General features: G+C 40.6%; 1 protein-coding gene across 2 annotated transcripts in view; it reads right to left on the bottom strand.

Moving 5' to 3' along the window:
• Positions 1–17,655, bottom strand: part of RAB6A (RAB6A, member RAS oncogene family) — an 88,675-nt gene extending 71,020 nt beyond the window's left edge. For both annotated transcript variants that reach the window (XM_032358348.1, XM_032358347.1), the window contains exon 1: positions 17,465–17,655. In XM_032358348.1, the coding sequence (XP_032214239.1) occupies positions 17,465–17,534 (70 nt within the window). In that variant the 5' untranslated portion in view covers positions 17,535–17,655. The remainder of the gene's footprint in view (positions 1–17,464) is intronic.
• Positions 17,656–18,899: the final 1,244 nt, after the last annotated feature.

Here is an 18,899-nt window from a genome sequence, read left to right as displayed (position 1 = left end):
GGCCAGGCGCCTGGGTGGCTCAGATGGTTAATCATCTGCCTTCAGCTCAGGTCATGATCTCCAAGTCCTGGGATCCAGTCCCAGAATCTCAACCGGGATCTCAGTTCAGCAGGGAGCCTACTTCTTCCTCTCCCTTTGCCTTTCCCCCTGCTTGTGCTCTGTCTCGGACTCTCTCAAATACATAAGTAAAATCATAAAAAAAAAAAAAAAAAAGTTTCACAGGCTAAAGGAAAGAAATATTTCATATTAAACAACTAGATAAAAGAGAGAGAGTTTACAAATGAGTAGTAACCTTAGTAGTTATCTAGTTTTTCCTATTTACTCAATGTCAATGTGATGATGCTTCTGTCACCTTCTTAAAGAAAGACCACCTTACCTGGAGCACCAAAGAAAGAGAAAAAAATAAAATAAAATAAACATAAGCCAAAAAGGAAGAAAGACTTTCCAGCTTCCTAATGACTGGACAGATTTATTATTTTATGGTCACCTATATGAAGGACATTATGCTAAATACCAAGGACAGAGTTCTAAAAGACTAAGCGTCATCACATTCTCTATTTCCTTATCATAATCAATTTAATTCACCTTAATTATAGAGATAATTTGAAGTATACATGCATAAATTTCTGAAGGGACAGGCTTCAGTTTTAAGAGAATGGTTAAATCTAGATCCAGGAATAATTAGAGGCTACTTACATTAAAATGAATTAAAATGAAATTAAATTTAGAAATCAGTTTCTCAGTTGAACTACCAAGCATATTAAACGGCACAAATACAGAACAGTCCCATCAACGCAAAAGGTCAGTTGGACAGTGAGGATCTAGAGATTCTGAAATATTGTCTCAAAAACACTTAACAGAAAGGAAAGCAGGGGGCGCCTGGGTGGCTCAGTGGGTTAAGCCACTGCCTTCGGCTCAGGTCATGATCCCAGGATCCTGGGATCGAGTCCCACATCAGGCTCTCTGCTCAGCGGGGAGCCTGCTTCCCTCTCTCTCTGCCTGCCTCTCCATCTACTTGTGATTTCTCTCTGTCAAATAAATAAATAAATAAAATCTTTAAAAAAAAATTAAAAAAAAAATAAAATTTTCCAAAATAAGTAGTTAAGTAATATTTTAAGAACCCAGACACATATTTGGTTAAATCACAAATCCACTTTTCAAATGTTATTTATACCTAATGCTTACTTCTGAATTATTCTGGACTCTCCAAAACCCTACTGAAACTTTTTTTTTTATAAATACAGCTTTTTTTTTTAATATAGATTTTATTTATTTATTTGACAGACAGAGATCACAAGTAGGCAGAGAGGCAGGCAGAGAGGAAGCAGGCTCCCCGATGAGCAGAGAGCCTGATGCAGGGCTCGATCCCAGGACCCTGGGATCATGACCTGAGCCTAAGGCAGAAGCTTTAACCCACTGAGCCACCCAGGTGCCCCCTACTGGAACTTTTTATTTTGTTACTTTTTTTAACAGATTCTATTTTTAACTAATCTCTATACCCAACATGGGGCTTAAACTCACAACCCCGAGATCAAGAGTCATGTGCTCCACCTACTAAGCCAGCCAGATGTCCTGAAACTACTTTTTAAAGTTGGCTCTTGATAAATCCAATCAATGGCTTTTCCAAGTCATCATTTTCCTCAACTTCAGCCACTGACTGATTCCAGCTTCATACCAGACACTTAGCATATCAAACTTTCCTCCTCCTAAGTTAGGTTTTTTGTTTTGTTTCATTTTTTCTTTTAAGTATCTTCTTTTGGGGCTCCTGGTGGGTGCAGTTGGTTAAGCATCCCATTCTTGGTTTCAGCTCAGGTTGTGATCTCAGTACTGAGCCCCACAATGGGCTCCATGCTCAACGCAGAGTTAATACCCTCTCTCCCTCTCTACTATCTCTCAAATAAATAAAACTTTAATCATTTTCCTTTATGTGCATTTATTACTGTAAGCAACCTTAAGGCTTTTCTGAAGCTAAATAGGGAAAAAAACCATAAATTATTTATTCACTAATTCAAATATATTAAGTGAGCTTCTGCTACATGTCAAACATTACAATGTGCTTAGAATATAGTAAGGAACAAGAAATTCACAATTACCACCCTTACAGAACTTACAGAACAAATGTAAAACGGAAATTTTAAGGGTCCCGAATATAAGGAATGGAAACCTATTCTGAGGAAGTCCGCAAAGACTTCTTTGAAGAGTGACTTGAAGTGAAAAGCTAAAGGATACAAGGGAGTTAACCAGGCAAAGAAAGGGGAAGTGGGAGTCTGTAACAAGACAGAGATTAGAGAAAAGTTACAACTGAAAAAAGGCCAGTTTGACTGAAACAAAGAGAGATGGTGGGAGATATATTCAAGATAAGAATGGACAGATGGAGAAGAGCCATATATGGGTCATGTAAATCATTTAGAAAGATTTTAGACTTTTTGAAACCAAATAAAGGAAACCTCACAATGAAGTCAGGCGGCCAGGAGGGGGAGCTCTTATACCATGCCATTCATTGCAGGCCTTTGCAGACCCAACAGGAAGAGACTTCTATGGCATTTCCAACAAGCAGCAGCCTTCTTCAATACCACAGCAGGATAATGTAAGATTTTTTTGCCTGCCTGGCAATAGCAATAGCCCAGCCAATAAGAGACTGTCCAACTCAGCCAATGAAAAGCCACTACACTTTCAACTCAAAATTCACTCCAACATATTTTTTGTTTATAGCAGGCCTTCCAAACTCCTTCCCTATCTCTATAAAAGAATGTTCCCCTCCCCTTTGCTCTCCAGACTTGCCTAGGGTTTACCATGACTAGCTTGTCCTGAATTGCAATTCCTCTAAAATTTCCAAATAAACCCGTTTTGCTAATAAAATAATTGGCTGTTTTATTTTCAAAGTCAACATTACTTAGTGATCAGAAGTAGGATCCAGAGAAGCCCCTAAAAATTCCAAGGCTGGTGAGCAAACAATTGCTGATACCCACAGAACCCAATGAATTCACTGCTTTCCCAATGACCCTAAAGTCTGAGGGTCTCTCCTGGATCTGAGCTCTGCTCTCCTTCCATTTAAGCTCTCTGGCATAAAAGCCTTTAAGTTTTTTCCTTCTTGTTTTTATGAAGGGATTACCCTAGTGGTTACTCTTTTCTACTTGTTTCATTTCTATTTGCTGAAGCTTCATGGTAAGAAACTCATCCTGTTCAAAAGGGGGAAAACAAGTGATTCCAGTGTTGGTTTTTTTTTTTTTTTTAAGATTTTATTTATTTATTTGACAGAGAGAGCCAGTGAGAGAGGAAACACAAGCAGGGGGAATTGGAGAGGGAGAAGCATGCTCCCCACTGAGCAGGGAGCCCCCCCACCCCGGGTCTGGATCCCAGGACCCTGAGATCTTGACCATAGCCAAAGGCAGACACTCAAAGACTGAGCCACCCAGGTGCCCTCCCGTGTTTTAGAACAGCTGTTGGGAAATAGCGTTCCTGTTCCTCCTAGTTAAGATATCCAAAGACAATGGGACGCCTGGGTGGCTAGTCATTAAGCCTATGTCTTCCACTCTGGTCATGGTCCCAGGGTCATGGGATCGAGCCCTGCATCAGGCTCCCTGCTTGGCGGGGAGCCTGCTTCACCCTTTCTACTCTCTCCGTTTGTGTTCCCTCTCTCGCTGTGTCTCTCTGTCAAATAAATAAAAATCTTAAAAAAAAAAAAAAAGAAAGATATCCAAAGAGAAGATACATTCTATCTGGTCCTTGGACCAGCATCTTGTGCCTTTCTGGAAAAATGGGTAAACTCTTGGATAATTTGGAATTGTAATGGTCATGGGGGAAGCTCTGACTTAAATAAATCCATGTTAAGGGGCACTCTTAAAAATGCAGATCCCGGGGTGCCTAGGTGGCTCAGTGGATTAAAGCCTCTGCCTTCGGCTCAGGTTATGATCCCAGGGTCCTGGAATCGAGTCCCACGTCGGGCTCTCTGCTCGCTAGAGAGCCTGCTTCCTTCTCTCTCTCTCTCTCTGTGTCAAATAAATAAATAAATCTTAAAAAAAAAATGCAGATCCCAAATCTCTCAGATCCTCCCCTTGGTATGCAGAAGCATCTAAAAGACATAATGACTTAAAAAACAGGTCTGAAAGGATCCTTACAGCATGCAAATAAAAATGTTTCATTAAGGGGCATGGGATGGCTCAATCGTTAAGTGTCTGACTTCGGCCTGAGATCGAGCCCACATCAGGCTCGATGTGAGCCCACATCAGGGAAGCCTGCTCTCCCTCTCCCACTCCCCCTGCATCTACTCCCTTTCTCACTGTGTCTCTGTCAAATAAATAAATTAAATAAATAAAATCTTTCAAATTTTTTTTTCATTAGAAAAAATGCTTTGGTTACCTGAACAGGTTAACTTTGTCAGTCCATCTGCCAGAAAAAAACAATTTAGATCCAACTATTCTTTTTAGTTTTGTACCTAAAAGAAGGGTAAGATTTTTTTTTTTTAAGATTTTATTCATTTATTTATTTACTTGAGAAAGAGAGAGAGTGAGTGAGCGCACTGAGCATGGGCCTGGGCATGGGGAGGTGGGCAGGAAGCGCAGAGAAGGAGGGAGAAGGACAAGCTGACTCAGTCCTGAGTGCAGAGCTCTATGCAGGGCTCAATCCTCCGACCTGGAGATCATGATCCCAGTGAAAATCAAGAGTTGGGACACAACCAAATGTGCCACCCAGGTGCCCCAAGGCTAAGATCTTTAAAACAAAAGCTGTAAGATTTCTGTATCTGTATGTTTCTGTGTATCTATATATACACATGACACTTTTCTACCTCTGGATGGTATTGCCAAAATTCATTTGTAAAGAGCTCTACTTGATTGGTTTAAAGAAAAGTAAGTGCTTATAAAAATTTAGTAAACTAAACCAAATGTTTTTCAAGTTCACATGATCTGGGATAATCTTTGATAAATAAAATCTAGTTTAAGTTTGTTGGGGGTTCTTTGTTGTTTCTGGTTTTGCGGAGTTTTTTTTGGACAAATTTGTTGGTTTAATGAAGACAGACTTTTATTCCACTTGGGTTTATTAGTTAAATAAGTTCATGACATCTCTGTTGTGAAACTTGATGGCCAACTTTGACTAATGCCCCATGAAGTTTCTGTAACCTAAACCTAATTGCTGGTTTTAAAATCACTCAGATAGACAAATGAAAATGGGCTAAGAGTTTTTAGGTAAAATAATTGTTTTATGGTATGTATGCTTTTTAAAAAAAAAAGCAGCAGCAGCTTTCCTAAACATTCCCTGGTAACTCAAAACTTTATAGGCTTTTACCAAGTTAAATTAAATGATAAAATTTCATTATATTACTAAGATCATTTTCTAAATATGATAAAATACTACAACAATAATTACTAAATACAGATTATCCATTTTGGCTTTTTATTATAGAGAAACTAAAGATATTTGGGTCTACTAGTAAACATGTTTTATGCCATGCTCAGAAAGCACATTTCTAGAAATTATAAAATGTATTATAAATTTGCCAGATTGCTTACATCTTAGTTTTCACTGAGAATTAAGGATTCTAAGAATTAGGAATTCCAATAAATATATGTAAAGCTACTAAAAACCAATAAAGAAGAAAGAAAACAACTGTATATGAGAAGTATAAAGTGGTATACAATGCCCGTTTTCAGTAAAAGAAGGTATGAGGAACGGAAATGCACTGTGGTGAAGGAAACAAAAGTGATTCTGTCCTAAAGAAAAGCTGGTTATTTTGGAAAGGCAAAGAATAAGGGACAAACTAAAATGGACACAGGAAGTTACAGAAGGTTTTCAGGAAAGAAATCTTGGGAAAGGAATCATATGTACAATCAAGCTAAGATCAAAATGCATTTGTTTAAAAATAAATTTTAAAATTAGAGCACCTGGGTAGTTCAGTCGGTTAATCACTCAACTCTTGATCTCGGCTCAGGTCTTGATCTCAGGGTCAAGTTCAAGCCCTACGTTAGGATGCATTTTTTTTTTTTAATGTAATATCAGAAGTATACTGGTTCAAAACTGAATGGCTTTGTTAAAAAAAAAATTTCTTAGACTAATAAATTGTAAACAAAGTTTCTTTACTGTTATGTAATCTGCCTAGGAAACAAGATCTTGATTCTGTGTTTTATCTTTATCACATTGTTGATTACTTAGAAAAACCAAGTCTTCTCTACTCAAAAAGAACTAAAGCTTTCTTTTGCAGCTATATAAACTTCTATATTTGTCCTTCAAATATTTTTTTCACTGAGGCCAAGTAGATAATTAGTTTCATAATTTTCTCTGATCCTATTTAGCCAAATGTCCAAATCTTTCAATATTCTTGACAAACTTCCCAAAATTTAAATTCTACATGAAGTTTTTTGACCTTGAACTAACTTTGAGAATTTCCAGAGGGTCCTTGGAGTATCTCAAAAGATTTGTTCTCTCTCCTTATATAAAGAGATGTTATACAAATTATTCAATATATTATATTATGTAAGAAACATTGTCAAATAAGAATACTAAGCCTAGGGACGCCTGGGTGGCTCAGTGGGTTAGGGTTAAAGCCTCTGCCTTCGGCTCAGGTCATGATCCCAGAATCCTGGGATCGAGCCCCATGTCGGGTTCTCTGCTCCGCAGGGAGCCTGCTTCCTCCACTCTCTCTCTCTGCCTGCCTCTCTGCCTACTTGTGATTTCTCTCTCTCTGTCAAATAAATAAAAATAAATCTTTAAAAAAAAAAAGAATACTAAGCCTTCAAGGACTGGAAGAAAAAAAATATTGTTAAAATGTCTATGCCACCTAGAACAATCTACACATTCAATACAATCCCTATCAAAACACCATCAACTGGGCACCTGGGTGGCTCAGTGGGTTAAGCATATGCCTTCAGCTCAGGTCATGATCTCAGGGTTCTGGGATCAAGCCCCGAATCAGGCTCTCTGCTCAGTGGAGAGCCTGCTTACCCCCTCTCTCTGCCTGCCTCTCTGCCTACTTGTGATCTCTGTCTATCAAATAAATAAATAAAATCTTAAAAAAAAAAAAATCAACTTTCTCACACAGCTGGAATAAATAAGCCTAAAATCTACACGCAACCAGAAAGAACCCAAAGAGCCAAAGGAATGTTGAAAAAGAAAATCAAAACTGATGTCATTACAATTCTGGACTTCAAGCTCTATTACAAAGCTGTAATCAAGACAGTATGGTACTGGCACAAAGACAAAAAGATCAATGGAACAGAATAGAGAACCCAGAAATGGACCCTCATCTCTATGGTCAACTAACCTTTGACAAAGCAGTAAAGAATATCCAATGGAAAAAATAGTCTCTTCAACAAATGGTGTTGAGAAAACTGGACAGCCACATGCAGAAAAATTAAACTAGACCATTTCCTTAGACCATACACAAATACAGACTCAAAATGGAGGAACCTCAAAATGGGGGAACCTTTCTGACTGCTGGATCCATCACCAAAAACTCTAATCTGTTCATAATGTCAGAGATTCCTTGGTCTTATCTGTAGGCAATTTTTCCAATGATCTGTTACCCTGCATTCAAGAGAAATACAAATGGGCTAACTCCTTTTTGCAAGACTTTTAGAAAAGACCCCTTTAGCATGGGGCGGTAGCTCACAGAATGACATCCCAATTCTTCTAATCCCTGGCTTGAAAAAGGTCAATCTGGATATGCCAGCTAATGGATCTATAAACAACCATACTGTAGCTGGAGTCCTCTGTGCTCCAACTGGTTTCATTTTAGTAGATGCCATTTCCCATGGGCATAAAAATGTTCAGATAGCTGCCAAACTGGAGATCAATGCTTATTGGGACTTTTAAGTGTCCCCATCAACATCCACAATAAATCATAAACCTGACACTGATTCACCCCATTAAATCTCCACAGTTACCTTAAAAAGGAACTTGCAGGAGGACTATATGACTCCAGGTGTGCCTGCATATAAAGAGCTTTCTCCTTGGGCTGGAATAAGAGCCAAGGAATGCATCATCAGAAATCTCTAACTTTAGGACAGTCACAGGCAAAGCAACAGCAGTCCAATAATGATCCCTGAATCACTAGCTAAAGTAGCTCTGGATAATGACATGATTACCTGCTTGCTGAACAAGGAGGCATCTGTGCAATAGCAAATACCACCTGTTGCATATGGATAAATGTATCTGGAGAAGTAGAAATTCAATTACACAAGAAAAGGAAACAAACCCACTGGTTACAAGAAATTTCACCTAATGACCCTTGGTCTTTTAACCTATTTAGCTGGTTACCTTCAGGTTTGGGCTCCTAGCTTTCAGAGAAAGATCTTAATGTAAAGGGGGAAAAAAATAACAGAAACCTCATTTAAAATGGAGTTAGGAGGCCAGAAGGGGGTGCTCTCATGCCCTACCAGTCACTGTAGCCCTTTGCAGACCCACCAAGAAGAGACTGACTTACCCTGCATTCCTAACAAGCCTACTTTACTACCCTAGAAGGATGAAGGAAGATTTCCTCCTTGCCTAGCAACACCCCAGCCAATAAAAGACTGTCACAACTCAGCCAACGCTGTGAAATGTGTAAGCCTGATGATTCACAGACCTGTAGCGCTGGGGGAAGTAACACATGTATGTTAATTTTTTTTTTTAAGTCATATGCTTCAAACACCCAGTTTATTCCAATGGACGTTGTTTGTAACAGCCTCTCCCCATTTCCCTTGTCTATAAAAGAGCACCTCTCTCATTTGTTCTCCAGACTTGCCTATGGTTCATGATGGCTTGCCTATTCCAATCTACTATTCTGAATGAACTCATTTTGCTGGTTTATGTATCAGTTTTACTGAAATAGCTGGCTGTTTTATTTTCAAAGTTGACTTTATTCTAAAAGTGACTAAATAAATAAACTTAAAAAGTAGGTTTGAGTTTTTTGAAAATTAAAATTTTTACTGTGATAAACTATACATGTCATAAAATAGGCCATTTATAAATGTACAATTCAGTGGAAATAAGTACATTCACAATGTTTTTAAGGAAGTTACTTTGATTTACGTTTTTATAAAGTTTATTCTGATAATGTAAAGGATGGGCTGGAGGAATGGTTCAAGAACAGAGGTTGGAAGGTACAGAAAAATGTAAAAGATTTAAACCTAATTTACTGCTAGACTGTTAAGCAAGAAGAAAACAGAGATAATATCTGATTTATTAACAACTATGTCCCCCAGGACCTAGCTCCATGCCTGGCATACTATGACCATCTGTTAAATGGATAAAGGATATTTAAGGTTCTATGATTCTGAGAATGGAAGACTTGCATTCCCCATAGGATGTAACACCTTAATGATGATTAAAAACATTTTTTTGTAACATAGCATAACGAGGCCTAACAATAAAGGGTAAAAAATGAATGCCAGGAATAAGACTAGAGATAGGAGAGTACAAACAGGACTATAAAATTAACCCACGCAGGAGATTTTAGACTTCATCTCAAAAGCCAAGCCTATTAGGGTATCTGGGTATATGCAACGTCACAATGGCAGGACGGGATAACAGTACTGCTTCCTGTAAGCTAATTAAAAGTAACACGCAGTATTTGTCCTTTAGTGACTGGCTTATTTCACTCAGCATGTCATCAAGATCCAGGCATGTCGCATCATGTATCAGAATTTCCTTTCTTTTTAAGGCTGAATAATATTTCATTGTATATATATAAAATATTTTATTTATCCCTTCATCCATTCATGGTCACTTGGGTTGCTTCCATCTTTTGGCTAATATGAATGCTACTATGAATATGGTTACAAATTAGTTAGTTTTATTTTTCAAGATTTTATTTATTCATTTGACAGACAGGGATCACAAGTAGACAAGAGAGTCAGGCAGAAAGAGAGGGGAAACAGGCTCCCTGCTAAGCAGAGGAGCCAGATGATATCGATCCTAGGACCCTGAGATCATGACCTGAGCCGAAGGCAGAGGCTTAACTCACTGAGCCACCCAGGCACCCTGAATTGGTTTTAATTTTATAAAATGTACTTTTTTAAAAAAGAAGGGGGGGGGGGCACCTGATGGCTCAGTCAGTTAAGCATCTGCCTTTAGCTCAGGTCATGATCTCAGGGTCCTGAATGGAGGTCCGCATTCTTCCCCTGCTTGTGCTCTCTCACTACCAGTCTGTCAAATAAATAAATAAAATCTTTAAAAAATAATAAAAAACTCAAATTTGAAAAGAAAAAGAAAAAAGAACAGAAACAGAAAACCCTAAGCAATTCTAAACTTCTAAAAGTACTGGTTCTCAGAAAACTTAAATCATCCAAGTTAGAAGGTAAAAAGTAAATGGCAAGGCAGTAATTAATCTAATAGGTTCTATAAAGGCCAATTTTAAACTGACAATAGAGAAAGCTAAGAAAAAATCTGATTTGTGCTAAAGAACCCCCTAAATGGTTCAGGAATCACTCGCACCAAGTGTATCTAGAAATAAGGATAAAGGTGGTGATAAAAACCAAAGTCTATTTAAAAGGTAGACTGACACCCTCTTACATTCCCTCCATGGTTCCACAAAGTGGAACAGGTCCTTCTCCCACCTCAACAGAATAGATGATAATGCTATGAAAATGGAACAGGGGAGAGCCTGGGTGGCTCAGTCATTAGGCATCCAACTCTTGATTTCAGCTCAGGTCATGATCTCAGAGTCATGGGATCGAGCTCCATGTTGGGATGAAGTACAAACTCTTCTGCGTGGTTAATTTTATTCAAAAAACAAACAAACAAAATGAATGGGAAAGCTGTTTTCATATGTACTAATAATATGAAAAAAACCCTAGGATACACACTAAGCAAAAAAAGGTGTGGAGTTTAAGTCTGATACATCTTATGTAAGAGAGAATAAGAAATTATATTCATATTTGCTTGCATTTGCATAAGAAATCCCAGAATATACACAAAAAACAGTATGTGTAACTACTAAAGGAGGAGGGGGTGGAGTGGAGAATGGAGTCACAAGAACGGGGTGGTAGTAAGTTTTCTAAGTACACTTTTTATGTTTGTATTACCTATTAAAAATAAAATTAGGGGGCGCCTGGGTGGCTCAGAGGGTTAAGCCTCTGCCTTCAGCTCAGGTCATGGTCTCAGGGTCCTGGGATCAAGCCCCGCATCGGGCTCTCTGCTCAGTGGGGAGCCTGCTTCTCCTCTCTCTCTGCCTGCCTCTCTGCTTACTTGTGATCTCTCTCTCTCTGTCAAATAAATAAATAAAATATTAAAAATAAATAAATAAATAAAGTTAGAGGGCAGCAAGGTGGCTCAGTTGGTTAACCATTTGCCTTTAGCTCAGATCATGATCTCAGGGTCCTGTGATGGAGGCCCGTGGGTACCCTATGTGTGAGCACTCTCTCTCTCAAACAAATAAATAAAATCTTAAAGAAATAATAAGAATAAAGTTATATAAGAATAAATAAATGAGCCTGGGTGGTTCATTTTGCTTTGAGCACCCAACTCTTGATTTTACCTGAGGTCATGATCTCAGGATCAGGAGATGGAGACCTGAGACAGACTAATCACCTAGATGGGAGTCAGTTTCTCTCACTGTCTGCCCCTCCCTCTGTGTGCCTGCATGCCCACTCGCGTGAGTGTGTGCACGCTCTCTCTCTCAAGTAAATCAATATTATCTCTTAAATAAACAAATACATAAAATTAGAGGGGGAAAAGTGATCCAGTTTTAAAGCCCTAAAAGAAATGGATTAGGTGACTTCTCAAAGTCTCCTCCAACTCTGGAATGCTCTCATTCAAGAATTTCAGCTAAAAATCGGTTAGTCATTTATAATGATTTATACAGTGTCTTCCCTAGAACTCCATGCTCTGGTCATTTCTTTACACCTTTTAACTCTATTTTTCTAAGCAACTGTACTTATCACACTATACTGTTTTAGATATTCTATCTTTCTTTCCCTATAAAATGTAAATTTCTTTAAGCTTATGCTCTACTAAATCATTTCATAGCATAGTAATTTTACATAAACATTTGTTAAACCAGGGATGCCTGGGTGGCTCAGTCAGTTAAGTATCTGCTTTCAGCTTAGGTCATGATCCCAGGGTTCTGGAATCCAGTCCCATGTCAGGCTCCTTGTTCAGTGAAAAGCTTCCATATCCCTCTGCCTGCTGCTCCCCCTGCTTGTGCCCGCTCTCTCCTGCTCTCTCTCTCTGTCTGACAAATAAATAAAATCTAAGGGAAAAAAAAAGAATAAATATTTTATTTTAAAAATTTTATTAGGGGTACCTGGGTGGCTCAGTGGGTTAAAGCCTCTGCCTTCGGCTCAGGTCAGGATCCCGGGGCCCTCGGATCGAGCCCCGCATTGGGCTCTCTGCTCGGCAGGAAGCCTGCTTCACTCTCTCTCTGCCTGCCTCTCTACCTACTTGTGATCTCTCTCTCTGTCAAATAAATAAAATCTTTTTAAAAAAATAAAATTTGTTTAACTAATTACCGAGAACTTCCCATGTGCCAGGCACTCTTCTAAATGCTTCACATTTACTAACTAATTTAATCTTCAAAGTAACTCCACACAATAGTTCCTATTACCTTTATTTTATAAATAAGGAAACTGAAGTATAGAGAGGTCAACTAATTTGTCCAAAGTCAGTGGCCAGTGCTAAAATATAAAACCCAGACCATGTGCTCTTAATCACTAGTTCTATTGTTTAGTTTTAAGGCTCCAAAACCAGATATGGAAAACATTCTTCTTGATTGCCCTAACTTGCAATATGAAGATCCATAGTACAAAAGGCTTAATATCATCTATCAACAGTTCTTAAAGTGTGGCCCACGGACTGCCAGGATTCCCAGGACCCTTTAGTGGGGGGTCCGCTACCCTTTGGGAGTCAAATCATTTTCATTACATTTGATGTTATTTGGTTTTTTCATTCTCATTCTCTCATGAGTAAATAGTGGAGCTTCGCAGAATCTATACATGTGTTATTACAGTAGACTGAATGCAGAAGGATCTATGAGAATCCGGATGTCTTCTAATAAGTCAAAGACATTCGTAGGGACACCTGGTGGCTCAGTGAGTTAACTGCCTGCCTTCAGCTCAGGTCATGGACCCGGGGTCCTAGGATGGAGCCCCACATGGGACTCTCTGGTCAGCGGGAGCCTGCTTCTCCCTCTCCCTGCTATTCCCCCTTGCTTATACTCTCTGTCAAATAAATAAATAAAATCTTAAAAAAGAAGAAGAAAAAACTTAAAAAGTAAGATTTGCAAATATGTAAAGCAATGCCACTCTCACTAAATCTTTGTTTGGAAAATGGTTCTTTCATATGATGGACTTAAAACTAATATTTTTGGGGCGCCTGAGTTGCTCAGTTGGTTAAGCAGATGCCTTCGGCTCATGATTCCAGGGTCCTGGGATCAAGCCCTGCATCAGGCTCCCTGCTCAGCAGAGAGCCTGCTTCTCTTTCTCCCACTGCCTGCCACTGGGCTTACTTGTGCTCTTTCTCTGCCAAATAAATAAAATCTTTCCCCCAAAAAATAAATAAATAAAACTAATATTTTTTAATGAATTAAATATATTTTTTAAAGATTTTATCTATTTGACAGAAAGACACAGGGAGAGAGAAGGAACACAAGCAGGGGGAGTGGGAGAGGGAGAAGCAGGCTTCCCGCTGAGCAGGGAGCCCAATGCTGGGTTTGATCCCAGGATCCCAGGATCATGACCTGAGCTGAAGGCAGAGGCTTAACGACTGAGCCACCCAGGCGCCACTGAATTAAGTATTTTTAAATGTTGTTCACTTTCAATACAGTAAATATTTATATAAACCATATAAACAGTGTTCCTTAGGGGTCTCAACAATTTGTAAAAGCATAACAGGTAACAAGATCTTGAGAAGAAAAAGTTTAAGATCACTGATCTAACCAATCTAAACTGTTCAGTACTCCTGGTCTCTGATGGTAAGACACATTTTCCCTACCTACCATATTTTAATTCAGAAGAACTGATGTAAAAAGGGTAACATAAAGTGAAAACCTAAGCAGTAGGAGGTCAGGTACGTGCTTCTACCTGAGATTATGCTTTCTAATTTGTAACCCTATTTTGTAACATTTGTTTGTAGTAATCTTCTAATATAAAACATGAATGGCAACCCTAAAAATGCCTCTGCATTTTATAAGAGGAGCCAGAGGTAACAACAAAAAAGATTTCTCAAGGAAACCTCAGATTTAAACTGTGTACTTCCACATCCCTTTATTAAATCAGGTATACTACTGAAATATAAAAAGACCCTAAGAGTTTGTAAAAAGACTGCCAACACTGATGTTGGCATTAACTCAGTCTGAAGCTTCATATGCTGAAACAATTTATCTTTGTTTACAGAGACAGAACCTTAATTTTTGATAAGCTAAATAGAAGTCTACTAAACCCCAAAGCAATTCCTTGAACACATCTTTAATGTCATTTGACTTATTTTTAGGTGCTATGCTAATAGAAAATAATTTAACAGTATCTTTAAACAAAACTAATTTTGCTCAACACAAAAGTGCAAAATCCTGGTCCTATTTTTTTTAAGCAAAAGGGAGAGAGCTTTTATTATTGGGTTCCCTGTCCCCTCCAGCATCTAGAGTACCCCTGCATACAATCAAATAATGGAGGTATAAAATGCTACTGTTAAACTATTAACAGCATAAGGTAAAAACATAGATTCCACCATAGCAAAGATTGATACAGCTTTGGTTCCTAGTAGATTCAACCACCACTCATTTACCAAATATTTCTGAGTACCTACTATGAGCCTGGTACGCTAGGCACTGGGGAATATAATGAACAAAAAGTAAGTTTTAATCTTCATGGGACTTGCATTCTGTTGTGGGTAAGACACACACACACACACACACACCATTTATAAATGTGGTAAATGCTTTGCCACAGATTCGTTTTTGAAAGCTGAATTGTGGAATTCTAAAACCTAAAAATAAATAATTAATGAAAGTTACATCAAGATGACATGGGTTCTACAGATCTTTACTAATGCATAAGGAAACTACAGACACTGCCCATGAAAACAAAGATCAATCTTCCATTGTCAAAGCTATCAAATGGCATTACCTGGCCTTAAAAGATAACTGACCTCACAGTTCCACAGAATTAAAAATCATGTAAACACAGTCCTTTAAAAAACACCTAAGAGGAGCCTAAAGAGACACAGCCAACTAAATGTAATGTGGTATCCTGAACTGAATGCTTAAAACAAACAAACAAAAAAGATAAAAAGTAAGGAAATCTGAATAAACTATGGACTTCAGTTAAAAATAACATATCAACATTGGCTCACTCATTATAACAAATGTAATATACAAGAATACTGAGGAATACTGGGGAAACTGGGTGGGGCTATGCGGGAACCCTTGGCACGATCTCACTTTTCTGTAAACCTAAAACCATTCCAAAAAAATAATGTCCATTAAAAAAAATCTAACATGACTTCAGGAACTATGTGTGTGTGGAGGGGGATGCTGTCAAGACATAAAGTAAAAAATGAAAAGCCACCAAACTCTGCAATGTGAATTAGAAAATAATTACTTAAGGAATTCAAAGGAAACCTGCAGATACTGAAGTTATGATCACTACTCACAATCTTCCTAAGACAGAGATTAATGGATTTTTCATGCAAACTAAATAGCTCTGCATCACAACATAAGGCCAGCAATAACATCCCCAGAGTCCACAATAAGCACTTTAGATCCTATTTATCAATAATGACCAATACACTGTATTTTATGCATGGCATTGTCCTGAAATTGCTATAAAATACCTAGACTGGGATCACCCTCATGGATCTTACCAAGTTACATCAAGAAACAAGCATATACTTGCTTCAGGAAAATTCATAAGCAAAGAGGAAACTATATTTTTCCTTGGTAAGAAGGAAGGAGGTAAAGATTACATACTGAAAATAAAAAAATGATTTCTCAGCTCCAACAGGAAGCAATTTTGCAACTAATGTTAACCTATTTTAATGTCATATATATTACTATAAACAGTTCAAGGTAGTAGGAAAAGCTCTGAATTTGTAAGTTATCTGCTTTCCAATCAAAAGAAATTGGCTTCTCTACAGCCTAACCTAAGGTACTTAGCTGTTAACTCAATGTCTGAGGATGACTTGGGAGGACTAACCTCTCAATGTCTGAATTTTAAAGACCATCATGAAATATGTGAGAAAAACAAAGGAGGACGATAATCTCTACACTGTCCAGTGCCAACTTTCATAATTCAGCATGAAATTGGAATCACCAGAAATAATTTTAGAGAAAACCATCACAAAACTATGATCTTGTATATAATACAAAGTAAGCAACAGCAGAAGCCTGATCAGGTAAGATCATTCCACTCACCACATACTATGAAATATTAAGCAAAAAGGGTCATTTAGACGAAACGGTATTACATACTGAAACCTAATTTAGATAAGTAGATGATGAATCTATTCTCCTCTTACTCCATTACTCTCTAGACCAAAAGGAAATCCTACAAAACAAAGATGTTTGTTATTCTCAGGCCTCTCACAGGAATCCTAAATATAAACTGGAAAACACTCAAAAGAAGTGGAATAATTAACATTTCTCCGGTAATTCCTGTTTGCACCACCATAAAGAGAAACAGACACTGCTTCATGTTGAAAGGAGAAAATGGAGAGGTTAGATGTGAAAAATTCCAAGTAAAACGATCATGACATAGCATTTGGCAGAGACCGGGAAAGCATCAACAGTGCCAAAAGAATTGTCAGGGATCAAAGTCATGAGAAGAAAATGAGGTTTTCCAATAACGCGCAGCCTAACCCAAGAAGCAAAAATCGCCACTGCCACCACCACCCCTCTTATTCCCCAACCACTCCATCCTCAAGTCGCCTCCAATTCAAACATGCACCCTCCATATCCCAAACTAATTCCCCACCCAACTGAAAACAATCCAAGAATTTCTACGACCCCCACTTCCCACCTCCCACCAGATCTGCACTTCCCAAGGCCAAGTCTCTAGGGAAAACAACGCCCTAATCCCCCCACCCTCCTTGTCCAAGGTTGAAGAGGGTCGGATCCCCGGAGTGGGGCTTCCCGGGGTGGGCCTTCGTAGAGCTGGCGAACTGGGATAAAAGCCAAGAATAAGGGTGGGGCTCAAGGAAGGGGGCTACGGTTGGTGAGACGACTGGGACGGGAGAAAGAAAGGGATGGACAGCAGGCTGGGGCTGGGCCGGGTGAGGCCTGGGGCGGGGGGGGGGGGGGGGGCAGATCCACAGGAGAGGCCCGGGCTGCGGGGAAAGGAGGCATCGGAGCCGGGGACGGAAGGATCAAAATCTGACCGAAGGATCAAGACGAAGAGGAACTGGTGGCTAAGAGGGGTCGGCAAACACAGGCAGCGCTGCGGGCTAGCACCGAGCGCGAACGCGAGGCGGGGAGACAGCCTTCGCCGACAGAAGGGCCGCACTGGGGGCGGTGCGGGGAAGCCGCGGCCAGCTGCCAGGAGTGGGGGAGCCGCACACTCACCGCTCTGCTCCCCCAGGAACACCAGCTTGAATTTCCTCAGCGGATTCCCGAAGTCTCCGCCCGCGGACATGATGGAGCCGGAGGAGCTGCCGCCGCCTCAGCCCAGAGACCTCTCGGACTGACGCTGCTCCAACCGGTTGACGAAATAGGAGAGAGGAAAGACCGAAGCTGAGCTCTTTCGGACCCTTTAGGGCCCCGCTGCGGAGTAAGGCTGCAGGGCAGGACTCCTCCCCAAAGACTGGCAGCGGTCGCCGCCGCCTCCCCGCAGAGTCGCCTAGCACCGAGCGAGGCCCGCGGCTGGGAAAGGAAGGATGGCGGTATCGGAAGCAGCCAGGGGTGTGCTCGAGGTTCCCAACACTAGCGCCGTCCCCTTCTCCGCACCCGGCACCGAGACTGGAGTGAGAGAAGCGGAGGGTGGCGGAACTGGAGCCACAGACGCGACTGGGACCTCTCACGCGCAGTGCCTCAGCTCCCACAGCTGCCGCCGCCGCAGCCCAACCTGCCGAGTGCACGAGCCTCTGGCGCGGCGCGCGGCGAGCCCGGGCGCGAGCGTGCCGCCCCGCCGACCGCCGGCGTACGTGCGTGCGTGCGCGTGCGCGCCACAAGCCAGCGCCTTCCTGGTTTAACTTGCTCTCCCGGCTCCTCCGGCGCAGCAGAGACGAGGGCAGGTTAGGTTGCCACGCGAGTCGGGAGAAGCAAAGAGGAGGTGGGGCGGAACCCTGGGAAGTGATGTGGGTGGAATAAGAACCACTTGCGTCACTTACGCGAGAACCAATCGGAGGAAGCCAAGGGCGGGCAGAGGTGGCAGTGAGGTGGCGGCGCGAGAGCGCGCGCGGTCCTTGAGCGGTGGAAAGCGTCGCACTGTGACTGCCATGAGAAGTGTGGCTAGTTTCAGCCTAAGGGGAATGGGGGGGGCGGGGCTGGCACGTAGGTAGAATTGATCCCAGCGCTGTGAGGGTGTGGTCCGATAGCCCTAAGGTGTGTACTATATTCCTTTTTCCAGAGCCTTCAGCTCCGTCTCTTTTTCCTTAAGCCCGCCCTTCACCAGTGCACTAAGCCATCAACTCCATCTTTTTTCTTCTCGTAATTCCTTACACGATATCTTCCTAGGTACATTGTCCGCTGTTGTTCCCAGGAGTTTCATAACTACCAGAAGCAGAGCCTCCATATTTCTGCAGATGAGGAAATTGAAGCTCAGGGGAAGGAAATGACTTAGAAAATCCACAAAGCCATAAAGTGGAACCTAGATTTTGTGTTGTCCCCCACTGAACCTCTGCAACCTCTTTATCGATAAGCCCGTCTACTTTCTTCACCTGACCTGCCTTGGTCTGTTATCAGCCTTTGTTACTCTGATGTAGACAATTGTAGGTGACGCGCACCTTCCAAAGTGCTAGAAAAGGATTTAGACATGATGTAAACCAAACCCTTCATTTCA

This window comes from Mustela erminea, chromosome 9 (genome assembly GCF_009829155.1).
Source record: "Mustela erminea isolate mMusErm1 chromosome 9, mMusErm1.Pri, whole genome shotgun sequence".
Classification (NCBI taxonomy): domain Eukaryota; kingdom Metazoa; phylum Chordata; class Mammalia; order Carnivora; family Mustelidae; genus Mustela; species Mustela erminea.
The sequence above is the reverse complement of the archived record's forward strand: the minus strand, read 5'-3'. Positions and strand labels throughout refer to the sequence as shown.